The sequence below is a fragment of the Neopsephotus bourkii genome, unplaced genomic scaffold (assembly GCF_033783945.1).
Source record: "Neopsephotus bourkii isolate Nb327-2 ecotype Australia unplaced genomic scaffold, CSIRO-AGI_Nbou_v1 NB_1854, whole genome shotgun sequence".
Taxonomy (NCBI): Eukaryota; Metazoa; Chordata; class Aves; order Psittaciformes; family Psittacidae; genus Neopsephotus; species Neopsephotus bourkii.
Window position 1 is genome coordinate 86,425 of NW_026902327.1, and position 26,960 is coordinate 113,384.

The 26,960-nt window shown below is 42.8% G+C and overlaps 1 protein-coding gene across 1 annotated transcript; it reads right to left on the minus strand.

Annotated features, from left to right (window-relative positions):
• Window positions 1–1,114: 1,114 nt before the first annotated feature.
• LOC133207281 (palmitoyltransferase ZDHHC7-like) lies at window positions 1,115–26,636 on the minus strand. The gene is made up of 6 exons (XM_061344045.1): window positions 26,277–26,636; window positions 23,380–23,504; window positions 5,282–5,378; window positions 4,756–4,837; window positions 3,043–3,173; window positions 1,115–2,110 (listed from the first exon to the last, which is right to left on the minus strand). The coding sequence occupies exons 1-6, from the start codon at window positions 26,619–26,621 to the stop codon at window positions 1,934–1,936; spliced, it is 957 nt and encodes a 318-aa protein (XP_061200029.1). The 5' UTR covers window positions 26,622–26,636; the 3' UTR covers window positions 1,115–1,933.
• Window positions 26,637–26,960: the final 324 nt, after the last annotated feature.

Sequence of the window (26,960 nt, forward strand, 5' to 3'; positions counted from 1 at the left end):
GAAAAATACAAGTAGCAGTGGCACAACATTTATATTCATGTTCTGGCAAGTCCCAGAACAGGGAGCTATTTGCGTTCTAGGTAAAATTTCAAGCTATGCATCAAGGCTCCTACTTTATCATTTATATTGTAATATATAGAACAGATTAACAATAATACAGAAAATAGTCTAAATATAATTTTGAAAGAATCCACTTTCAGCTGAGTTTCAGCACTTGCTGCTTTTATTTCATTGCTTGAAAATTTATAAATGTTTCTTCGCACTGCTGTTGTTTGGCAGGCCCACATAAAGCTCATTTCTTCCAAGTAGTTTTGGTTGGAAAACAGTTAAATTCTAAATAGTTCCTTCTACTGCAGATCTTTCTACATTTAAGATCTGCTGTACTTGAGAAAGAGGCAACCTCCCTCATTCATGTGATCTCTTTAAGGTATCATTAAGTTAACAGCTTTCCTTCTATGAAAAGTCTGTACAATGAAAAAGGGGCTGAGCAAGAGCTTACAAAGACAACTGTTTTCCATTAATTAACTCCAATCTGCAGTGCATTCATTTTAATCTCACACAGGAGGATATAGTCACTGGTCCCACTCATCTCTGCAGAGGACTAGACACAATCCCCAAAAATCTACACTTAAGTTCCTCTAGAATCAATGCATTAAGAATTGGAGATGCATATCTGTGGGCAGAATTTGGACCACAGCTGTTAGTCAAAAGTGCTGTTTACTGAAGATTCAGAGATTACCCAAATGCCATGAGATTAATACTGCCAAACACAAGACATGCTTTTGTGAGCCTTGGAAGACATTTGGGAGGGGTGTAACAGTGCCTCTGATGTGTTATGCTGTTGTGTGCACCAGTGTTTAGAAACACTTGCATATGAGGAATGTGTGCTTGAAGTGGGACACAAGAATACAGCTCTGTTTATTAGGACAAGTTGAAATATAAATTAAAACTGAACAAACCACTATTCCCTGAAAACTAGGTCTCATTGTGTCAGTGACAATAGATAATAGTTCATGGTGAAACACACAAAAATAGAAAAGTACTGTTTGGTATGGGTTGTGAGAACATAACCTTGAGTTACCATAGGGTAGTTACCATAGGGTAACTAGGGGAGTTACCATAGCTGTTAGCAAAAGGAAGTCATACCAGTAAACATCTGTTCACACATTGGCCATGTGTGTGCTGATGTTGCAACTGGTAATTTTCCACTCCAGCCGAGGAGGGATATGAGGACCTGTGCAGGGACAGATGGGTGAGAAGGCCAGATATGCACCTTGACTGGGGGGATGCCTTGACGATGCACTGCCTTCCACCCCTCCAACCGGGCAACATGCTCAATCTCCTGCTGCTCTGCGGTACCCCATTCAACCAGGGGTCAGTATGCATGCAACCTGCTTCGCATTAATATATATATTTGCTTCACATTAATATCTCAATAAATAGTCTAGAGCATTTAATTATTTATATTGTGTTTGGTGTCCGGTCTTTGTACATGGGAATCCTATGAACCTGAAACACTCATTTAAGATCAATTTTCACCATAATACTCCTCCTTATAATTGACAACTGCACCCAAGTGTATACATTTTATAAAAACACACAGGTAATTCTCCAAACATTTATGAAATCAAAAGGGTTTAACAAAAATGGACAATGAATCTCAAAATAAATTACAGTAGCATGACAACATTTGGCTTCTTTAGTGTGACCATGTGCATTACCTTTGTTATCTTGCTGTTAAGACCATTACAGATCCAGTTCACATCTCTGAAAGTTAATGAGATGTCTGTGATGATAAAAGTATAAATCTCTGCTTGCTACAAGCAAATGTCTGATATCAGTTTCACCTGGTCACAGATTATACGTAGACAGCCTTCTCTGCCCCCCCAATAAATATTATATAGCATTATTGTAAGTTCCAACATAAGTAGACTCAAACAGAAAACTCAGGTCCTCCTTTCTTTGCTCTCAGTAGAAGTCGCCTGATTTGAAATCCTGCAAAAGGATTGATCCACAGGACTGAAGGCTGACTCCCAAAAACAGATTTCATTCCTTCCCAACGTAGTCTCCGCTCCCACGTTGGCTTTTCACTCTTCAGTCTTTCAATCTCCTGTATACAGACAGACATGCAGTGACACACTCTTAAGTCCACAATTTAGTAAAGTCTAATAGCACTTATTGAAGCTGATGATTGTTTTGCATTCTTTTGATATATAGCTAATGATGTGAGCTGATTAGCTTCTTACTGTTACTTAGTAGGAAAGAAGTAAGAGTGGCTGATTTAGCCCTGTGGGTACAGGGCAGACAACTTAGAACATTAAATGTGTACAAGACAGCTGGTCTACCTCTACCTCTCCTCCATCAAAGACAAAATGACCAGAAAAGCTGATGTTACAGTAGAGGATCCACACACAACATACCTACACTAGAAGTTGCTTAGTCAGTTAATGAAATGAGACAATAAGGCTTCCAAGAAGGCTCTTGTGCTGCAATTACTGAAGCTAGGCTTGCTCTCCCAAATGCATTATTTTGATGATCATTTCTTGTACTTCCCACTAACAAAAGCTTGACTTACCAATTATATTCCACAGCTACAGAAATACACTTTTAAACAGCCTCACATGAGAAAATTCTGAACAGCCACATGATTCAAATTCCTTCTGTTTCCAGTCAATTACCCATCACAAAACATTCTCTCAAGGCTTAACGCTACATTTAAGGGCAGGGAAGCCAAAGGTCCAAACTATGGTGATACTCTAACATGAAGTGTATCAAAGTAGAGGAAAACCTGAAGGGTTGATACAAGATACCCAGTTTAAGTGTAAGCCTGAGAAAAGCAGACATTTCTCATGGCACGTATCAGGAGTTTGTGACACTTGAGAAGTGAAAGCCCAACCTGAAGTCAGAATCTGTGCAGTGTTGGCAACTGAAAACCTAATTATAAAATTTAGGCCAGAAAGGTAAATAATATAAGAACTTCTGCTAGAAAGCAAACCTGAAAAAAAAAAAATTGTTACAGCATACAAAAGTAGAGGTCTTTACCGTTTCATCATTGCATATTGAGTGGATTTGGGTGCCAAACATGACTGCAGTGAAAGTGAGAAACAGAAAACCCTCAAGGAACAAGATGATCATCAGGATCACAGTTACAGGGGGGGAGAAGTCACTGCATTCTGTGAAAACGATATATGTAGTGATTAAAGAAAAAAAAAGAAAAAAGTCTATAGAGCATGTTCATACTAAGACATCCCCTCTTCAACAAACAGCAATAAAAAGTTAAATATCTGACATTAGAAACAGTATTTCACAATTAAAACAAACTTCAATTTCTAGCACTGCAGCAGCGTTATTTGCTGACCAAGGAAATAAAGAATTTTATGGAAGGAACACTTTTGGCTTCCTATAAAGCATATGGTACTGCATTGCTGCAATCCTGCTTCAATATTTCAAGGATATCAAATAAATGTTTGCACATGAGAATTTAAATACTCAGATCTGCACATATATAAAGATGAGAGCAGCTTGAAGTTTCATGCGTGACAAGCACTGTAAAAACCACCATTGTCAGCTGACTTGATAGTTAATCCAGATGTTCCATTTTGCTGCAATTGCTGTTATTTTTTTTAATTAACCACACAGCAGGTTCTGACTTGCACTTACAGTCACATCTCAGGAGGCCCTCTGATCAACTGATTAACTCAATTATAGTTAAACAAAGAAGAAATGGGATAGTATACAGGAAGCAGAATGTTTCAAGTAAAAGAAGTACTAGGATTCCATCCATTTAATTGAATATTCATAAAAAATTATTCACTATGAATATTCATCAAAAAGATTCTTTAGGGACTGTAGTGATAGGACAAGGGGTAATGGGTTAAAACTTAAACAGGGGAAGTTTAGATTGGATGTAAGGAGGAAATTCTTTCCTGTTAGAGTGGTGAGGCACTGGAATAGGTTGCCCAGGGAGGTTGTGAATGCTCCATCCCTGGCAGTGTTCAAGGCCAGGTTGGATGAGGCCTTGGGTGATATGGTTTAGAGCGAGGTGTCCCTGCCCATGGCAGGGGGGTTGGAACTTGATGATCTTAAGGTCCTTTCCAACACTAACTATTCTATGATTCTATGATTCTAAAAATCAGTCACATGGATTCCCCTGTTGTTTCAGGTACCAGGAAGAACATACAATCAACCATCTTCTGGCAAAAGCACAAGGTCAGAATGAGCTCTGGCACAATGGAACATTAGGAAATGCAAGTCAGAGGCCTAAAGAAACTATTAGGACAATTTAGGAAATTTCCTTCCTACAGGAACCCCACAGTTTGTCCCAGTAACAAAATAAGGAAAAAATTAAAGTTCCAGCTGTTGTTCACAGAACTGTGCTGGGACACACAAAGCCCCAGCTGGCAGCTTCAGGTAACATAGCATTGAGTTGGCTGAGGACCAGCTATCTGCTTCCTTCCTATTACAGAGGTAGTAAACTTTTACTATATGGAAAGGGAGTGAGAATGCCCTTGACAGCCACAGCTTTTACAGTGAATGTCTAAAATAAAGGGAAACAAAAGAGAGAGAGAGGGACAGCAAGAAGGGTGCAGAGGAGGGCACAGAGAGGGGCGAAGACAAAATAGGTATGAAATATTTTCAGGACCTCACTTTCAAAAGATTGAAGTCCTGTAATGTTTCATACATGGGACTGAAATAGATGGAACTTCCCCTTAATTTCTGCTAGATTATGACAGTGAAAATTAAGTATTTGCTTACCAGTCCACTGCCCTTGGACACAGGAGAAAAACTGAAACCCACACAGTATGAGCGCATGAGCTGAAATTAGGGCTATATACATCTGGAAATAAGAGAGTGCTTACTTTTGACTGCTGCCAGGTAGTAAAGCAGACATTCCTTTCAGCCAACCTTCACCACCGCACAGCGATTTCAATTTTTAATTCAATACAATGATGTAAAAACAAATTCTAATTAAGCTTGAATCTAAAAACATGGGCAACAATAAAAGTTTAAGGATTAGCTCCCTAAACACAATACCATTTCATTAACTGTTACTACATAAAACACAGCAAAATTAATATAGTTTAAAATGATAGCACTTTACAAGATTAAAATGAGTATGAGTAGAAATATCTTCCTCTTGGAGAATATCTTGCATAGAAGGAAACAAAAACAAACCCAACAAAACCCAATTGTGCCCTTAGGACATTACTCAATAAGCACAACCAAAACTGTTATAATCAAGGTAGATTTGTACTGAAATTAGGCTGCTGTTTTCACTTACCGTAAACAGAACAAAAAATCTCTGATTTTTCTCCCCCACACAATTATTCACCCACGGGCAGTGGTGATCCATCTTTCGAATACATCGTTTGCAAATACTGAAGGACAGAAAAAGAGACTTCTGTTGAGAAAGAGTACTTCACATTTTAATGTTGAAACAAGGGTATCCAGTGATCATAAGATGATGTGCTGAATTCTTTCTTGACAAACTGCAAACAGTTATTATATTTGCATTTCTTTAAAGAAACTATTTGCTTGCTCACAACTCTGGTTTTGGTTGTTACAAAACTGACTACATACATAAAATTTTCTTCATATAAGAAAACCAGTATTAACATGAGCCTCACTGCAGTAACTTGTTTTAGACACTTGTGGCACTGCATAAGCAAGGTTTTTGTTCTTCCTAGATTCAGTAGAATCTTCCCCTCTGGAGAACCTATTTTACACAAAGTAATTATTTTAAGGTTGCAGACTTAAGTTATAAATTTGTTTTGTGAATTACAAGAGGAAAAAAACCAAACAACAACCCCCCACCCCCACCCCAAAGAAATCCACAGTTCGCATCTTTAAAGAGAAACTGAGGTTTCAACTGGCCATACAACTGTAAACATATGCCAACATGGTCACTCCTCACTTCCTCAACATAAAAAAAAAACAACTGACACTATAAGCAGCACACATTCTTTGCCTACTTGTTAATGAATATTTAAACACTGCTGTTCCTTGCTAGTTTTGCAAATAAACACTTTGTTTCTGCCAAGTTTTGAGTCAAGGTTATTTCCACAAGTCAAATATTTCAGTAACTCTATTTTATATCTGCTAGGCCATACACCACCAGAGGGCTCATTTCTCTTATATCTGCATCTGTCCATCTGCAGCAAAACATGAACAGTTATGCAAGAGAAACAAAATAGGTGCAACATGTGCTGAAGTTCTTCAATTAATCAAAAGCTTAAGTAATACTGATGTTGGATTTTCCTAGCTTTGTGTTTGAGAGCCACACACAAAATATTCCAGATTTTCCTGCAGAACATACAAAATATTAAGCATTTTCATTTTGGCAGTTACAAAGGCAAACAAACCTTAAAAAATGCAGGCACTACATTCTCACTGCCTCTGGTTTTATGGACATTAAAGACAATTCATCCTCAGATGCAAATTATTTCTTAACTAGTGCCAGATATACATGAAAATCCCAACACCATAGCTAAACACCATGCCATGGTTTAAGCCCAGCCGGTAACTCAGAACCACACAGCCACTTGCTCACTCCCCCACTTCTTCCTCCCCCAGCTCCTGGAGAAATAGGAAGGAGAATAGAAAGAATGTAAATGACTCGGACTGAGATAAGAACAGTCCAGTAACTAAGGTATAATCCAAAACTACTGCTGCTACCACCAATAATAATAAAGACAAGGGAAATAACAAGGGAAGAGAATACAACCGCTCAACACCTGCTGATCAGTACCCAGACTGACTCGAGCAGTGATCTAGCCCTTCTGGGTAAATCCCCCCAGTTTATATACTAGGCATGATGTGCTGTGGTATGGAATACCCCTTTGGCTAGTTTGGGTCAGGTGTCCTGTCTCTGCTTCCTCCTGGCTTCCCCTCCAACATGAGCATGAGACTCAAAGTCCTTGAAGTATACATTAATAAGCAATAACTAAAAACAATCAGTGTTATCAGCATTGTTCCCAGGCTGAAAGTCAAAACCACAGAACTGCACCAGCTACTAAGGAGAAAAATGACTGCTACTGCTGAACCCATGACAGTATCCACCCCTTATTTCGTACCATTCACATCATGCCCAGATCCCAGATTTTTCAATATACCACTGCTTTTGTCTCATATGTATATAAAAAAATAATAATATTGATTGATTGATGGCTTGGCTTCACGAACAAAGATTTAGGAAGGGCTTTACTGATGCTTACTACAAGCATGATGACTAAGGGCAATGTGGGATAGGCAAATCTGGTTGGAAAAAAGGCTGCTTGGTCATTCAGGATGTTTCCAAACAAGACTGTCATCTCCTGGGTCAATCTCGAGCGACCAATGTCCTGAACTGTCCACATGCAAGGTTGGATCTGCAGCTTCCAGTGCACCTTATCACCTGCCATTTTGTCCCTCGCCTGTCACTACAGGGCTTTGCAAGTGAGTAAACCCTTCGAGCCTGTGCAGTGGATTTTTAAGGTGAGGCACAGAGTGCGTGGAACTGGCCCCACCCTTTACACCTGAGGTTTGTCTGCCAGGGCCTAGCTAGCTAGGACGGTGACAGCAAAGTCCTCAGGTTGTTGGTTTGGTTAGAGTGTCCTTCTCTTAGATGGAAGACCTAACACGGATAGACAAGCTCCATCTGACTGGGTTTGAAGTTAGAATTTTCCTTCTCCTAGGACTGGTGCCCGAAGGCAAGTATGAAGATGGCTTGGCTTCGCGAACAAAGATTTGTGAAGGGCTTTACCCACACTTTCTGAACAAGACTGTCATCTCCTGGGTCAATCTCGAGGGACCAATGTCACAACAGCACAACATCAAACATCTAGGTGGGATTCTGACTCTGACTTAGAGGTGTTCAGTCATAAGCCCGCAGATGGTAGCCTCGCGCCAGTGGCTCCTCAGCGAAGTGCACGGACCAGGGGTCTGAACCTGTGGGTCCTCTCATACTGAGCAGGATTACTATTGCAACAACACATCATCAGTAGGGTAAAGCTAACCTGTCTCACAACGATCTAATACATATATATACATACACACAGACACACTCCCACACAGATAGATATCATTCCTTAGTCTGTGGGCCAGTCCCCATAAAGCTGCTGAATTCATCCAGTCCATGATGTCGGGCTTCATCTCCTGTAGAGTTCTTCAGAGCAGGAGAGATGGTGTGCAGTGTTGGATTGTTGCCTGCTGATGACAACGTGGAATTCATCTGGTTACTGCTGAGCTCATCGGGTTTCGTCAAAGTTCATTCTTTGCTGGGATAATGGTCAGAGGGAAGTCAGGGCCAGTCACTGCTGATGTGTTGACATCTAGCTGCTGGGCTATAAAAGTCCTACATAGCAGGTAATAGCCTTCAATTAAGTTCATTGTCTGTTTTCACCTAAAAACAAATCCCCTTGTGGCACACATCGGAATTCCCCGGCAGGCGGGGAGAGGGAGTTGCCCTTTATGTTAGGGATAGGCTGGAGAGTATGGAACTCTGTCTGGAGACAGGCGGGCAGCCGAAAAAGAGTTTGTGGGTCAGGATTAAAGGAAAAACAGCTATGGCAGATATTACAGTGGGGATCTGTTACAGACTGCCTGATCAAGGAGAACCTGTGCATGAAGCACTCTATAGACAGATAGGAACAGCCTCACAATTGTAGGCCCTTGTTCTCATAGGTGGCTTCAACCACCCTGACATCTGTTGGAATGCCGGTATAGCACAAGCAAGCAATCCAGGAGGTTCCTTGATTCTTTGGAAGACAATTTCCTTCTGCAAGTAACAGAGGAGCTGACAAGGAGAGGTGCCATGCTTGACCTCGTGCTCACCAACAGGGAGGGGCTGCCTTGGATGCAGCGATCACGAGACGGTCGAATTTGAGATCCTCAGGACAGTGAGAGGAGTGTGCAGCAAGCTCACTGCCCTGGACTTCAAGCTAGCAGACTTTGGCCTCTTCAGGAACCTTCTTAGTAAGGTTCCATGGGATACAGCCCTAGAGGGCAGGGGGGGCCAAGACTGTTGGTTGAGATTCAAGGATCACCTGCTACAAGCTCAGGACCGTTGCATCCCAACTACAAGGAAGTGCAGCAGGAGGGCCAGGAGACCTCTATGGATGGATAAGGAGCTGCTGAGGAAAATTCAAATGAAAAAAGAGGCTTATAAAAAGTGGAAGCAAGGACAGGCGGCCTGCAAAGAGTACAGGGATGTTGTCCGGGAACCTAGGGACCAGGTTAGGAAAGCTAAGGCCCAGTTAGAATTAAACTTGGCTAGGGATATTAAGGATAACAGGAAGGGATTCTACAGGTACACAGCAAATAAAAAAAAAAAGGGACAACACAGGCCCCCTCAGGAAGATCTTGGGTGAACTAGCTACACAGGATTTGGAGAAGGCTGAGGTTCTCAATGACTTCTTTGCCTCCGTCTTCACGGGCAAAGGCTCTGACCGCACCACCCATGTCTTGGAAGGCAGATGCAGGGACTATGAGAACGAAGACCTTGGGCCCACTGTAGGAGAGGAACTGGTTTGAGACCATCTTAAAAATCTGAACGTGCACAAGTCCATGGGTCCTGATGAAATCCATCCGCGGGTCCTGAAAAAGCTGGTGAATGAAGTTGCTAAGCCGCTGGCCATCATATCCGAGAAATCATGGCATTCACGTGAAGTTCCCAATGAATGGAAAAAGGGAAATATAACCCCCATTTTCAAGAAGAAGAAAATGGCTGACCTGGGGAATTACAGACCAGTCACTCTCACCTCTGTGCCTGACAAAATCTTGGAGCAGATTCTCCTGGAACGCATGCTAAGGCACATGAAAATCAACAAGGTGCTTGGTGACAGCCAGCATGGCTTCACCAAGGGGAAATCCTGCTTGGCCAATTTGGTGGCCCGAAAGTCAAAACACAGCATTGCACCAGCTACCAAGGAAGAGAAAAACGACTGCCACTGCTAAACCCAGGACATTATCCACCCCTTATTCCGTACCATTCACGTCATGCTCAGATCCCACATTTTCAATATACCATCACTCTTATCTAAGTGCACTCTCATCGTAGTGCATGGGCCAGTCTCTATAAAGCTGCTGCGTCCATCTGGTCCATAATGTCAGGCTCCACCTCTTGTAACAGTCTTTCAGAGCAGGAGAGGCTGTGTGCAGTGTTCACACTTGTGAATAACCTGGGCAATAGTGTCCATTGCTAAGTCCACCCCTCCATCATGAGTCCATCTCGATGTTGCATCTCTGCTCTGTTGGCCTTAAGGGTCATGGGCCCACGAGGCTCAAAATAATTCACTGTCCCCTTCATCAGTTTCTGCAGCTTGTTGCTGGGGACTCCATACAGCTGCCTTCCATCTCCAATGCTTCCAAAGCACTGGAGGGGCCCAGTGGACTAGATACTTGCCCATACTGTCCCACATGCCCTGCCACTCATGACTGTCCAGCCTTGGGGGAAACCTCTTGGTCCTCCCATATTGTTGTCTAACCCCAGACAAGACCCAAACCTGACTCTGCTTAACTTTTGAGATCAGACAAAATGGTGGTGGGTAAAACACACTCTGTGTGTGTGCCAACATGCTGATCCCCATCACAATCAGCAGGCAGGTCCCAAGGATACCCAAAGGCCATCCAAAACCTTCAGAACTCTCAAGCGATGCTGCTGTACTTGTCACTGGGGCTGGTGTAGCTGCTGTGCTTGCCGGATCTCCCACCACCAGCTTCTCTTTTCCTGAGTCCAGCTCTTCCTCCTCTGCCTTGCTGGGAAATGCTGCGGGGTCTCCTGCGTCCTCCTGGGGCTCGGCGGGCGGCTTCCGGGGAATGCTCTCGGCCGTCGCGGGGCTGGGCTCGGCCGCGGGGCTCGGCTCCTCTGCGGGGCTCGGCTCCTCCGCCGCCTTCTCCCGCTGCTCGGCAGCCGCCTCCTCCCGCTCCTCGACCGCCCCGACCTCCTCCACCGGCAGCCGTCCCCTCGCGGCCTCCGGTCCCGCTCCCGCTTGGTCCCCGGGGCCGCTCTCCCGGGCCGCTTCAGCAGCCGCCGGCTCCCGGGGCCGCCCCCCCTCGGCTTCCCAGAGCCTCACGCAGACGGAGGCGAGGGCGAGGGCCAGGACGGTGAGGAGCAGCCGGACGGCCAGGGACCAGTCCACGGCCACGTCCGTCCCGCCCTGCTGCTGGAGCCCGCCCGTATTACAAGTCATTGCCATAAAGTACAGTGAGACAGGAACCTTAGCCCAAGCCCCACACTTGATAAACACTAACACAGCAAATACCGGCTCTAAGTAAGTTACAACATTCTGAAGCTGTGAGATCAAGAGGAACAACTCTGAGAGCCAATAAATCAGCATTGTGATGAGTGACTATTAATCCAGTCAGATCTGTCGTTATCTCAACCCCTTGCACCCCACGTTGGGCGCCAAAAGATCTGTCGTGGTTTAACCCCACCCAGACAGCTTGTTACCCACTCCCCCCCCTTTCTTGCCCTCCCCCTACTCCTGGAGGGACGGAGAGGAGAATCAGAAAGAATGCAACTCCCACGGGTTGAGATAAGAACAGTTTAGTAACTAAGGTATAACACAAATCACTACTGCTACCACCAATAATAGTAATGATAAAGGAAATAACAAGGGAAGAGAATACAACACCTCATCACCAGGCGACCGATAACTCGCCCCCCCAGCCCGACCAAGCACCGACCGATACCTCCTCCAACCCTGCAGTCCACTTAGCCCTTCCGGGTAACTCCCAGTTACCTCCTGGGCATGACGTGCTGTGGTATGGAATACCTCTTTGGTCAGTTTGGGTCAGGTGTCCTGTCTCTGCTTCCTCCCGGCTTCCCTCCTCCCTGGCAGAGCATGAGGCTCACAAAGTCCTTGGCCAAACCAAAACATCATTTTTATCAGCTCTGTTCCCAGCCCGAAAGTCAAAACACAGCACTGCACCAGCTACCAAGAAGGAGAAAAAATGACTGCTGCTGCTAAACCCAGGACAGAGTCCATCTTTGATATGCCACAATAGATTGTCTCTCAATTGTTTGAACTCCTGAGACAGTTTTTTTCACAGCTGATATGATGGAAGGGGTGAGACTGTCTTCAAACTCTAGGAGTTGACAAATCAGTTCATCCACCTTTGGTGGTACTACATCATGCTGCCAATGAGTGGGCATATGATGATGGTGTACTCTTTGTAAATTTCTGCCACATGGGTCGTGTACATTTGAATTCATCTAGATCTACACATTCCTGGCATCCAGCCTATGACAGATCATCACTGCAATGGCTGATTCCCTCAGAGACTGGATGCCTTTCTCTAGAGTAGTCCACTTTGCCGAACAACTCATAACATAGTCCTTGTACGGAATCTTTTCCTTCACAGCTACCTAGAGCTGCGTCCAAAGGCAGAGGGACCATTTCTCTTTTGCAGTCATTTTGGCCTTTCTACATTACCTAGTAAGTGATCCCAGCTACTTGGCTTCCCTACCTTCTAGGTGGTGACCATCGGCCCCATTCTCCCAGCTATGGAGCAACCAGGCGACTATGTGCTCCCCTGGATGATGGGTGAAATATTCTTGCATATTCTGTAGCTTGGTCAAGGTCCGGGATCAAGAAGTCCCCTCTTCTTCCTCTGATCCATGTAATAGTAACTCTTGTTCAGATGCTGTCCTGTGCAGGAAGTGCACTGGTTCTTCATCTTTCTTCACTGTACGGGTTGCTCTTTGAGCCTCTTGGTTGCATTTCCCCTTGAGTACAGGGACAACCAATACTGGCACAAACTGGTCCTTTGCTTTAACTGCAGTGATTATCACTGTGTGACAGTCACACAGTGTAGACAGTGCACTGTCTACCACTATGGTTGGAGCAGCTGCAGTATCTACTGTCAGGTTTGGTGCAGCCCCTGTGCCTAGGGGTTGAGTAGCACCAGCAGCTGTTTTGCCTGTTGCAGTCAGAGTTTGAATAGCTGCTGTACTTGTCTCTGGGGTTGGTATAGCTGCTGTGTTTGGTGTTGTCTGTAGCTTCGCCATCAGATGGAGAGACTTTTTTTTTCCCTTTGACGGTGCTGGATACTGTTGAACAGGGCTTTGTAAGCATAGGCTAAGCCCCAAAACATTGCCATGATTTGTCCCTCCCTGGTATCACCAGGATGACAACACACCTCACCTAGTTTTTCCAGATTTTGCACTTGTTCAGTGGTGAAGCTCCAAAGCACTGGAGGGGCCCACTGCCCTAGATACTTGCCCATACTATCTCACACACCCTGCCACTCATGACTGTCCAGCCTCGGGGAAAATCTCCTCACCCTCCTATATTGTCATCTAACCTTAGACAAGACCCAAACCCGACTCTGCTTAACTTTCAAGATCAGACAAAACGGTTGTGGGTAAAACACACTCTGCATGCAGGCCAACATGGTGATCCCCATCACAATCAGCAGGCAGGTCTCAAGGGTATCCAAAGGCCATTCAAAACCTTCCAAAGTCTCAAATGATGCTGTAAATAGTCTGGTGGGGGAGCTGGGAACATAAGGGAGTGTCTGCTTCATAGGCTGACCACATGAGGAGAGAAAAGAAGATGTGTAATTGCTAAACACTTCCATTATATACCTCCCAAAGTAGAGAGGTGATGACCACACTGGGAATGCAAGCCAGATCAGTTTCATGATCAATGAGTCTATTGTATTTGTCGTGGTTTAAACCCAGCCAGACAGCTCATTCACTCACTCCCTGCCTTTCCTCCCCCTTCCTTCCCCCCATTCCCCCCCCCACCTTCACCACTCCCAAAGGGATGGGGAGGAGAATTGAAAGAATGTAACTCCCATGGGTTGAGATAAGAACAGTCCAGTAACTAAGGCATAATACAAATCACTACTGCTACCACCAATGATAATAAGAGAAAATAACAAGGGAAGAGAATATGATACCACTCGCTGAAATGAGTCTGACCCAGAAGACCCCGTGTCTTTCCGGGTAATGCTCAGTTACATCCAGGGCATGACGTGCTGTGGTATGGAATACGTCTTTGATCAGTTTGGGTAAGGTGTTCTGTCTCTGCTTCCTCCCGGATTCCCCTCCTCCTTGGCAGAGCAGGAGGCTCAGAAAGTCCTTGGCCAAACTGAAACACCTGAGTGGTAACTAAAAACATCAGCGCTATCAGCACTGGTCCCAGGCTGAAAGTCAAAAACACAGCACTGCACCAGCTACTAAGAAGAAAAAATGACTACTACTGCTGAACCCAGGACAGTATTACAAGTCATTTCCATACAGTACAGTGAAAAAAGAACCCTAGCACAAGCCCCCCAGCCAACAAACACTAAAACAGCAAATACAGGCTGTACGTAAGGTACGACATGCTGAAACACTGAGATCAAGTGTAAGAACACTGAAAGCGAATAAATCAGCATTGTGACGGGTGACTATTAATCCAAAACACTGAATGCTTATCATAAACACAATTAGACACACCCTGGTTAGATCTGTCGTTATATCAAACCTTCAGGCCTCCAGTGAATGCCACAAAGAACTGTCGTGGTTTAAGCCCAGCCGACAACCCAGAACCACGCAGTCGCTCAGTCACTCTCCTACTTTTCCTCCCCCCGTTCCTGATGGGATGAGGAGGAGAAACAAAAGAATGTAACTCCCACGGGTGGAGATAAGAACAGTCTAGTAACTAATGTATAATCCAAAGCTACTGCTAGTACCACAAATAATGATAATGGAAAAAACAAGGGAAGAGAATACAACCGCTCACCACCCGCCGACCAATACACAACCCTGTGGAGACAGTGTTCTGACAGGAGAATGGATAATTGTTACATGAACTCTGAATAATCCTGAAAGATACAGCAAGGCCATGAGAGGCCCAAGGAAGGTTAAGCAAGCAATATAAGAAGAAGCTGCAATTCACTGAGTTATGAGAACTGTGGACTGTTAGTGAGTTTTCGAGGTCAAGTTCTCACACCTGTCCTTAACCAATTATATGTTAGTCGCTAAGGGTCTTCAAGACACGCATCCAATCATAATATGCCAAATCACTGTAAGGGTATGTAAGGAATAGTATATAAGGAGTTAAGGCTTTGCAATAAACGGCTTTGGTCTGAACATATTGATCTCTGACTGAGTTCATATATTTTCTGTGGCAAATGGCACCTGAACAGGGACCACCCCCTATTTTTCATATTGAAACTGAAGGAATTAAAGCGCGTGGCACCAAAGAAAGTGGAAAACGTGGAGCTGCAGGGACATCGGCTGGATTCAATCCAGCAGGACCGGGATTGGGAGGTAGATGCCTTGGAACGGAGCCTTGTGAGCCCAGGAGACACTGCGCAGTGCAAATAAGGTAACAGCCGATGGGTCTGGAAGAGGATTAGGATGGGGAATCAATTAAGTAAAGAAACGGCCATCCTTAAGCTCTTCCAGCGCATCCTCTCAGCGAGAGGAATAGAGTATGATGATAATCTGTTAAAAAGACTATTGCTCTGGAGTAAAGAATAAGAGGGGGTTAATGAAGCCTTTGAGCTTGGGACTTGGGAAAAAATCGCTAAGGAAGAAGCCTCCGTTTTATGGATGTTTTCAGTCCTTCTTAAGGTGAAGGGAGCAACCTTTAAAAAGACAGACTTAAATTCAATGTTGAAATGGTCGAAGATGCGTTATCCAGAGATTGATGGGTCTACTGTATTTGAGGTCTCTTTGTGGAATGGTGCAGGAGTTAAATTGTGGGATGCAGCCACAAAAGGCAATGACACTGTGATGCCTGATAATTCTGATGCTGACCTGGATGGTCCTTCTCACCTGGAGCCTAATCATCTGGAAAAGGAGCCTGATCTATATCCCCCAGATCCTCATGTTAAATGCACAGCTGTAAAGGGAGAAGCGAGACCAGTGGGGGATGCAGATGTATTGGCTGCTATCCTGGTCGTGTATGTGCTGGATCAAGACCCACGGTGGGAAGGTCTCTCCTATGCTCTTATCAGGAGTATCGGGCAGACTGTGGCAGACCGTGTCGTTATGACCCCATATACAACTCATTTGATACATTCTCTCTGTGATACTCATGTACTAGAAGTTGGCAAATATAAGTATGTCCAGGTTTCTATCGACCTTTGGAGACCTTTATAGATATTGCTGGCCACTTCTTCCAACATAGGCTGGCCACCTGTGTCGGAATGAGTGTGCATTTTGGTCAGTATAAAAGCTCAAGCCTCATGTGATATGGGGGAGGTAGAGCTTCTGCGGGGACGCCCGCTAAGGTTGAGCCTGCCACCTCGCACTGCGATGATGCTTCTTGGAGCTGGTTTCCTGTTAGTCTCCACAGGGTCCTTGTGCCACGTTCTGTATGTGGGACTGTGTAGTGGAAGTAATGATTGTCTGGATTTTGTGCTTCAAATATTGTAGTTGTGTGGAGTGTGCTTGTGGGATCCCATGCATGTGTGAGTGTGTGTTGAGGGCAGACGGTGTTCTGTGGATTTTTTGTTGTTGGGTTCATGTAAAAGTTATTAAAGGGTAGCAGTTTAACATTTCAGGCAAGAAAGGGTTAACGCAAAAATGCGGTTTCCTGGCAGGTATTTATGGTTGCTGCTGAAGCAGGCAGGCAGCTGTAGATGCTGCCAAGCAGGCAGGCGTTTATAGCTGCTGCGGAGCAGGCCAGCATTTGTAGCTGTGCAAAGCAGGGCGAGTGACTTTGGGGGGGAAAAAAAAAAGTTATTTGATAAGAGTTCAGTCTCCATTTTCAAAAAAAGCTACCCTCCAATTCAGCTCCAGGTGCTCCACCGGTGTAATGGCCAGGATGGACACCAGAGCTGAGAAGTGAAAAAAGAAAACAAACAAACAAACAAAAAAGAACAACAAACCTCTCGATCTATTGAAGTATTAAGCCAGTTTGCAGAGACAACACAAAGCCTAAAGAGGGCCTGCAACAAGCTGGTTGCATGGTAGGAGCCTTGCTTAGTATGTTTAAAGTAACCTGTGGTGAATCCAAGACATGGAGGAACATATAGATCGGTTCAAACGAGAAACGCTAACTGAAAAAGCAGAGGGGTAGTGCAACCACAAGCTTTATGAGCCATCCCCTAAGCAGCATCAGGGTGGCAGAGAAAAAAAAAAAAAAAAGGCAATGAAGCAGCAAACTCCTTGACTGTTAACAATGTGCAGTTTAACTTGCCTACTTCTCAAGAACCGATAATCTGGAAGAGGGGGTATATTTGTGTCCTCCTGCCTACAGGTCCATGGCGACTGCCTGCAAAGTTTGTCAAGCCTTGCCATGAGCTGGACTGGACTGATCATGTTCTGGTAAGACCACTATATGAACTGTTGAAGGGAAACCCTCCCTCTCTGGACTGGACTGATTCAGCAGAGGAGGTTTTTAGAAATTTAAAAACAGAGCTAATGAGAGCTCCAGCTTTGGGACTTCCGGATGTGACCGAACTGTTTTGGCTATATTCGTATGAAAAACAAGGAATAGCTTTGGGGCTCCTTGCTCAGAAACTAGAACCCTACAGAAGGGCAGTGCCATATTTTTCAAACCAGCTGGATGAAGCGAGCAAAGGATGGCTCAGATGCCTAAGGGCTGGGGCAGCAGTCGTCAGGAATACTGAAGAGGCTCCCAAATTCACCTTGGGACAAAAGATTACTGTACTAGGGTCCCATGTGGTATCAGCAGTCCTGGAGCAGAAAGGAGCCCACTGGTTATCTTCTTCACGTTTTTTAAAATACCAGGCCACTCTTGTGTAACAAAATGATATAGAAATTATGATCACTAATGTTGTGAATCCAGCATCCTTTTTGCAGGAACAGTCGACAGAACCACTAACACACAACTGCTTGACCACCATAGAGACTGTATATTCAAGCTGACCAGACTTGAAAAAAAAAAAAACCTCTGGAAGATACTGATTCTTGGTTTACTGATGGTAGTAGCTTCATGAATAATAATGAACAAAAGGCAGGATATCCCAGTACCACTATTTCACAGGTAACAGAAACTAAACCTTTACCCGCGAACAGCTCTGCCCAGAAGGCAGAAATAATAGCGTTAATGAGAGCCCTGGAATTGGCTAAAGATAAAAGGATAAATATTTGGACTGATTCTAAATACGTATTTGGTGTGGTCCATGCACCAGGACTTTTGAACACACAAGGGAAACAGACTAAACATGCTACAGAAATTCTACAATTACTGGAAGCTGTTCAGCTACCTGAAGGAGTACCTATTATGTACTGTAAAGGACATCAACAAGGTGACTCTGATCAGGAAACTGAAAATAATTTGGCTGGTTTTGAAGCTAACCAGGCAGCTGACCATGAATACCCCAAGCAGAATGAGATAGAGGAAAACAAATGACTGCAAAACTTCACTTGGGGGCAACTGAAAAGTATCAGCTTGAATATATGTGTGCCTGTAAAGTAGCTATTATTAGAGGATGTGATTTAGTGTATAAAACCACCTGTATTTACTAGCCAGTTGCTAATAAGAAACTACACCTTGTACTGCATTTATTTGTCACTTTTAAAAGAGATGTTAGAGCATGGAAATTTGCAGTAGCTGCTAGAAAATGCTAAGGCAAAAGCTGGAAAGATTCTAATACAATGGTAGTGTTATAAAGCAGGTAATAGAACAAATTAAAAGGGTGGGAGAACGCCACTGGTAAGAAATTTCTTCGGCTAGTCCGTCGCTGCCATCAGCATCTTCAACATGCTGCTTTAATAGTTACTCTGCTAATGTAAATCTGTGTGTGCTTTGGCATAGTAGCGACTTGTTAGTGGATGTAGCATTGAGAACAAGGTGCAAGGACTGAGGCTGACCAAATGCCTGCTACCACAGTCAAGGGCAAGACTGGGTTGGTCTCTGTATTTGCCACCAAGAAGAACCTTTAGCTCTGCTGTTGGCTGCAACCCAGCAGGTGTGGAGCAGTGGGGACACATGCCATGCCAGACCTTGATGTGAAGGATGGCCTCCCCTGTTATCAGAGAGCCATACAGCAGAAAAAAGGGGCAGGCCCAGCAGCCTGTAGTTGGCATATGTTGGAGATATTATCTAGCCCAAATCCCCTGATCAAGTAAGGTCATCCAAAAGATATATAAAACAAAAAGGGGGAGATGTGGAGGCAGTGTTCTCACAGGAGAATGGATAACTGGTACATAAAATCTGAATAATCCTGAAAGATATAGCAAGGCTATGAGAGGCCTGAGGAAGCTTAAGCAAGCAAGGCAAGAAGAAGCTGGAATTCACCGAGTTATGAGAACTGTGGACTGTTAGTGAGCTTTCAAGGTCATATTCTCACAACTGTGCTTAACCAATTAGATGTTAGTCACTAAGGGTCTTCAAGACATGTATCCAATCATAATATGCCAAATCACTGTAAGTACATGTAAGAAATAGTATATAAGGAGTTAAGGCTTTGCTATAAATGGCTTTTGTCTGATCATATTGATCTCTGACTGGCTCCATGTATGTTCTGCGGCACAACCCGACCTGAGCAGCGATCTAGCCCTTCCACGTAACTGCCCTTCAGTTCATATACTGGGCATGATGTGCTGTGGTATGGAATACCCCTTTGGTAAGTTTGTGTCAGATGTCCTGTCTCTGCTTCCTTCCAACTTCCCCTCCTCACTGGCAGAGCATCAGAGTCAAAAAGTCCTTGGTCGGAGTAAACGTTACTTAGCAACAACTAAAACCACAGAATCACAGAATCCCATGGGTTGGAAGGGACCTCAAAAGATCATCTAGTCCAACGCCCCTGCAAGAGCAGGGTAATCTAGAGTACATCACACAGGAACTTGTCCAGACGGGCCTTGAATGTCTCCAACGTAGGAGACTCCACAACCCCCCTGGACAACCTGTTCCAATGCTCTGTCGCTCACAGTAAAAACTATTGGTGTTATCAGCGTTGTTCCCAGGCTGAAAGTCAAAAACACAGCACTGCACTAGCTACTAAGAAAGAGAAAAAAGACTGCTACTGCTGAACCTAGGACGCACCAGAACCATTCTCTAGTGCAAAAGAAACAGGTATCATTGAAGAGAAGGTATTCCAAAGGTTCTCAAAAATATTTTCATTTCACAGCCTGCTGCCTGTAAGTTAAGACTCTCATTAATTTCCCATGCTCTGTGGGAAGATGAGCCAACTCTGGCTACCACAACCATGCAAGCCTCTTAATGCAACACAGAATATATACTGTCACTCTGAAAAGAATATTAAGGTCAACTACTGAGTAAAATCATACCCAGACTCAATTGAGCCAAACACCTGAAGATGTGAGGTTAGCAGGACTCACTTTTGCTCATTATTTCACACATGCCCACACAGAGATCTTCAAGACATTAGATGTCTGGAACCCTGCCTTCCTTTCTTATATCATGATTCAACAAACATTTCCAGCCAACAAACAGACAGCAATGCTTCACACAGTGGTTCTGCCTTCCTACCCCCATCACTTGTATTCTAGGCCTTCCCCTGCTCAAGCACAGGTGTTTATTCAGCAAGGGTTTGGGGAAGTCACTCTATTAGCTTCAACCTGAGTCATGTCACTGTGTATGAACATTCATGCCTTACACAAGAGGAAGGAGCAATGTGGTAGTGAGAACAATCGGCTGTGGATGAAGGACAGTCTTCTCCAGCTTGGCACTGCTTCTGAATACACTCAGGCAACAGCAGATGCAGTTACAGATTTGAATGCTGAAGGTAATATTCAGAAAGACACAGCTAATTGCTTAGGAGAAATTGGGCTGGATAACAGAAATTCATTGGAAGACTGATGCAAAAATCTCAGTGACTTATTTCTGGATAACAGTTCCCCACACAAAGACAGGCACTCAGAATAGGCTAGAAATAATGACCTTTTATCTATTCAGTAAACTTCTGTAGTGGCAAGTCTGTGGCAAAGAAGCAGATTAGCAGAAACAAAGACAATTAAACCAGATATCCAACTGCTGATTAAAACAACAGCAGATGATAGCCCAGATGTACCCAAGGGACTCTGCAAGACTTGTGTGAAACCTATATAGTTGTTAGCTCCAGGTCTAACAGATAAGCACTGTCCACACAGAGCACAGCCCAGCTGCACAGGTTCTAGGCTCTCTCATACTCCAGCTTGTTTGTTCATATGCAGAGCTCAACATAAGATGTCTTCATTTAGGGCTACTTCCAAATTAGTATGTCCTATCAGGACCGAAGACATGGAAAACACTTTACAAAGATACATGCAAAATCCCTGTAGGAACCAGCCTAAATCCAAGATGAGAAAATTAGCAAGATCCAACCTATACTCAGCAGAGGCTCTCAGGTGTCCCCCTACTGCTTCCCATGAACACAGTGCCAATGAACAGACTGCACAAAGCTGTTTGGGATCCCCAGAGATAAACAGTTTATATTTTGCAACAAGAAAGCAGCTGTGCTGCTCCTACCCTCAGGCCCACTAAGCAACTGGTACAGTTGTGCTCATGTAATGAACTACTGGAGCTAGTAATGCCAGCCAGAACCAAATTCATTGCACAGGCAGAAAAGACTGCTACCTGCATCCGTGCAAAAGCTAACCTATAACACAGAGAAAGTAGCTAAAGATAACTGTACTTGACTATTTATACATTAAACTTTTACCTTCACACTACAGATACAAAAGCCTACTCACATCTGAGAGAAGAACAAGACTTCAGTGGCTGAGTATTTGACGGAAATAGCTTTGCAGCCATAATGTTCACAAAGATAAGTGACATACCCCGAGACATTTAATTTAGAAGCCACAAATTTACAGAATAATTTGAGAGACCTGACAAGGCTACACTCTGTTTTTTTGATGGGAACTAACTCAGAGACTTAAATTTAATATGCCACACAATTCAATATCATTCCTCACACCTAGAGAGCCACCAGAAACATGTGCATATTTAAGCAAGTCTTAATTGTGCAGACATATCTAATTTCAACTCTTACACAATAAATGTTACAAATGCATATCCACAGCTTCTGAAAAGTCAAAAGACATAGAATTAATTGAAAATGCATATGTTAAGGTTTAAGCCCAGCCAGTAACTCAGAACCATGTAGCCACTAGCTCACTCCACACACACCCCCTCCCCCCACTCCCAGAGGGATGGGAAGGAGAATCGAAAGAATGTAACTCCCATGGGTTGAGATAAGCACAGCCCAGTAACTAAAGTATAACACAAAACCACTACTGCTACCACCAGGAATAATAATGATAAGGGAAATAACAAGGGAAAAAACCACAACCTCTTACCACCCATCGACCAATACTCAGCCTGATCCGAACAGCAAATGTGGGCCTTCCGGGTAACTCCCCCCAGTTTATATACTGGGCATGATATGCTGTGGTATGGAATACCCCTTTGGTTAGCTTGGGTCAGGTGTCCTGTCTCTGCTTCCTCCGGGCTTCCCCTCCTCCCTGGCAGAGCATGAGACTCAGAAAGTCCTTTGTCAGAGTAAACATTACTTAGCAACAAATAACAACACTGATGTTATCAGCATTGATCCCAGGCTGAAAGTCAAAAACACAGCACTGCACCAGCTACTAAAAAGAAGAAAAATAACTACTACTGCCGAACCCAGGACAGTATCCATCCCTTATTCCATACCATTCACATCATGCTCAGACCACACATTTTTCAATATACCATCACGCTTGTATTATATATATATATATATATATATATACACACATCCACACAAACACAGAGAGATATGATTCTTTAGTGCATGGACCATTCCCTATAAAGCTGCTGAGTTCATCTGGTCCATGATGTCGGGCTCCATCTGGAAGTCAAAAACACAGCACTGCCCCAGCTACTAAGAAGGAGAAAAATGACTGCTACGGCTGAACCCAGGACAATTTACTAGCTCTTCCATATCATGTTTAGTTCAAATTGTCATTACTTCTGTCCTTATTAAAATGAATCTTCAATAAACAGAAATGCATTTAAACTATTATGCATACAACCTTGCAAAAATAATCTGCCAATTCACATATAACTTCAAATGGCACATGACAAGGACCAGAAGGCACAAATTAAAATTAAAAAAGTACAGATGAGTTTTAAACTAGGATTGCAGGAGTAATTTCTTAAATCAGCTTCCTGAAATTTCCTTGAGATTCTTCCCCTTGCCCTGCATTATCATTATGGTACAATAACTCGAATAATGCACAGGAAAACATATTCACAGATCAAAAAGTATTTAAGACACCACAGCATGATTATTTTTAGAAACTCTTGAGTCTCTTGCTTCTTTCCCCTCATCCACATTAATTTCTGTCCACAGTATATCATATTTATTAAATACTCTGCAATGGATGAATTTGAAAGTTTACTGGATACCAAAAGCAACTTGTGGGAACAAAATTAACACATAAATATCAGGAGCATTATTCCAAGACTCAATACGCTTAACTGCTTTAGAACTATGGCATACCTGCAATGGTGTGCACGTTCAGGTTTGATACTACGGCACTTTGGACATTTATAGATCACCTCTCCTGGTTTTAGTTGCAAATTATCCATGTATTCTTTAGTGGCATTTCCTTTGGGTACAGCCCCCTGAAATAATTTCAATTAAAGGAGAGAAAGCTTCTTAAATGGTCTGAGAGTGTTTAAAAATACATTTTATAGACTTCATACTAGTAATCTCAGGATAATTGATGAAATAAATTAATTTATTCTAAGCTAGTCCACCATAAACCAGAATAATTTCCAAATGAATAAATTACCTCTGCTTGACCTCAAATTCAGTTTCATTTCAGCAAGACTTATCTATGGCCAAGTATTAGCATAATTCTGATAAAATCTACTGTCACCAGCATACATAAAATGAAGACATCTTTACATGCAGATACAAGCCCTACAGGCAAAATATTTGTTGATAAGTTACTCTGAACAAGTGCTACTGAGAGATGCTTTCTTACAGCAGTGTATGTTAATTGTCATGATGTTCAATTATTAGGCAAAGACATCTACAAAAGTTAAATCAGCAACAACTGCTTGAAATATGTTATTTCAAGTCTGAATCCAAGATTTAGCCACCTGCCACATGTATACAGGTTTTTGAGAACCAACAGTCATCGTTGTTTCCTTTATACTTAAGCTTTTAGCTTGGACACTGTCAGTATGAACTACTGGATTCTTTATTCTACATCTAGTGTCACCTGCTGCCTTCTGCTACTGTGAAAGTTTGTGTAGCTACATGGTAAACAGTTGAAGGAACTATTTCCAAAAGAAAAACAACCCATCAGGAAAATACATTATTTTTTAGTGATTAGTTTTTTGAGCTGTTCACCACAGAGCTGTGTTAGCAGCTGTTTCAAAACGAGGAAGATGATGAATGGACAGGAACAGCAGGCAGGATTGCTTCTTCCAGTAACAATATCAATCGAGAGCCTCACGAGATCAGAATCTAACTTTAGATTAGTAAGAAGAAAATAATGGACATTACCACTGTCACTTTGCTTATTTATAGAGCTAAAGGCTTACCTGTGACAGGAAGTAATCATGAAATAAACTGGGATGCAAAATGAAAGCATAATGGCCTTTCTGTACCAACTCTTGTAGGCCAGCACCTACTTCACACAGAGAGCCTTCTGGTTGGCTTAAATCATCTGCAACACTCTATAATTATTTCGCATTCAAAAAAAGCCCACTGGCAACATCATGACTTTACAGACACACCTTATGGATAGAATTAAGAAACCAGCACACACTTAAGATTCAACTGCAGAACACCTCTCTACTTTGGCAGAAAGTTTTTGTTGCCTATGACCTGGAATAACAATCTTGTGTTTGCATTGTCTGAGACACAGCCCAAGTTCTGCCCTAGATGAACCCTTTGGTTAAGTGGTGCTTCAAGCAAGCCAGCTGGCCTTTGCAGGGGCATGAACTAAGAGTTTCTTAAACTCTCATGTTGTATTGCTGAAGTGTTTTTTGCAATATGAATGTTCTCACTGAAGTGAATACTTTGGTGTAAACATGGTGAATTATCTCAGAGAGAACTCCTAAAGCACAAATTTATCTTCTTCCAGGTAGATTTGTGTTTACAAAACACAACTCACATTCACCTATTCACCTGTCTAAGGATAATAACTTCAGGCTGTACTTTTGGCATTTTGCTGATAAAAATATGCTCTATTTCAAAAATATCTTCCATAGTCTCTGATGGTAACAAATTCATTTCAATTAAAAAAAAATATTTATTTTAATAGTCATAATCAGAAATATAAATTCACATATGTTTTGAGGCAGTTTACTCCTTTTTTCCTTCAATCTTAATTTCTATCACACGATCATGTCTTCCATTCTGGGAGTCACCAGGGAAGGAGTGGAGGGGAAAAAAAAAAATGGTAGTGATTCACCTCAATTTCTATCATGTTTTATCCATAAAGCACAACATAGGTCTAGAATGACACACAGTTTTACCAGGACATATTCTTAAGCAATGTATCCTTAAACCATTAACTTTCTTAGCTGTTGCAGTCTGTAGAAGTCTGAACATTTCTTCACTGGGTGTGGGCTCAGAAGTACATCAAAGACCTAGGAAACCATTAACTACAACACCCTGCTGCTTTTTTGAACACTCCCATAACTGCTGTTTACACTGTTGCCATCTCAAAAATCTGGAGAAAACAGAAGTGCTTCCTCTCACTCTTCTCTCTACAGATTTATTCCCTTGAGAGTAATAGATTAATACAAAATAAACTATTTAATCTCCTGAGCTCTTGAATTGAAGAGCAAAAGTCCTAAGAAATTAGTATTTTCAAGACCTCTCACACCTATACTCTTCCAGTATGGGTTCAACTTAAATCTCCCTTCCCACTGACTCCATATATCTAAACACAATAATCACAAAACCATGTGTGCAAATATGTGACTGAGATTTTTCAGCATGTCTACCTCTAAAAGTTCTTTCATGTGCCATAAATGTAAGATACATTTCAAATAATACAAGAGGGTGAAGCTACAACTTCTTATGAAGTTTTGAAAATATATGACAAACAAAAGTAAGAAACATTAGGACAGAGAAGACTAAAGCTCTATCAGCTTCTTCAAAACCTGGGCTAATATTTTACAAATAAACTAAACTTCTTGTGAGCCTATGTCCCCCTCTTATGTTAATTTTATACTGCCTGCTCCTCGAGTAAAAAATTATTTAAGGTTTCAACAGAACAGGAAAAGTATGGATATCATCCCTTCACCTTTAAGGTTCTGAATCTAATATTGCTTTTCCTGCCAAGATAAGACTGATGTCACTTTTCCACATCTCTGCAGACAATGAACTACATGAGAGAACAATCTAATGTGAAGGAAGAATTGCATACTTACTGGATCAGTCAGCATAGTTCTCAGATGTGATGACAAAGCTAGTACTGCCAAACAGTTAAAGAGAACACCGTTGATCACCGAGTACCAAAAGTCTTTGGAAGGCAGCAACATGACAAAAGTCACTACAAAGTCTGCATAGACAACCAGAAGCCATGTCATTATAGCACAGACCATACCACAGCCATCTCGGATGAACCAAACCCTGTCTGCCATGTCTGCCTCTGAGGAAGAGGTATCGTAGCTGTCATTTTCAGCAAGAAGCAGGTGGTGCTCAACATCACGAAATCTGTGCCCTGGTGACTGCATGTTTTTTTGGCCTTGCCCTGCAGGAAGTAAAGATACCATTATTATGCTTGAGGAAACTGGAAATACAGGTGACTCATTTATTATTTGTGCAAGATAAAACATATCCCAGTTGAAAATAGATTACTGATTTAAAATCAAATCAATTCTATGACTACATAAAGATTAAATATTTCTGTAATGAAAATATACTAATTTACAAAGTTTGATCAACAACTTTGTAAGCCATTTTCTGAGTTTCATAATACCATAACATTTTTATTTTATCACTTGGGTTTGCATGGCAAGGTTTTGGTAGCAGGAGGGTGCTACAGGGGTGGCTTCTGGTAGAAGCTGCTAGAAGCTTCCCTTATGTCCAACATAGCCAATGCAGCCAGCTCC

Excerpts from the sequence above, each read along its gene's own strand:
- LOC133207281 (XM_061344045.1), bottom strand. The coding sequence starts at position 26,621 with ATGGTATCTTTACTTCCTGCAGGGCAAGGCCAAAAAAACATGCAGTCA. Across the intron at positions 5,379-23,379 it reads GAACGTGCACACCATTGCAG|TATTTGCAAACGATGTATTC; the intron begins GTATGCCATAGT and ends TCTGTCCTTCAG. Across the intron at positions 2,111-3,042 it reads CAATATGCAATGATGAAACG|GAGATTGAAAGACTGAAGAG; the intron begins GTAAAGACCTCT and ends GTCTGTATACAG.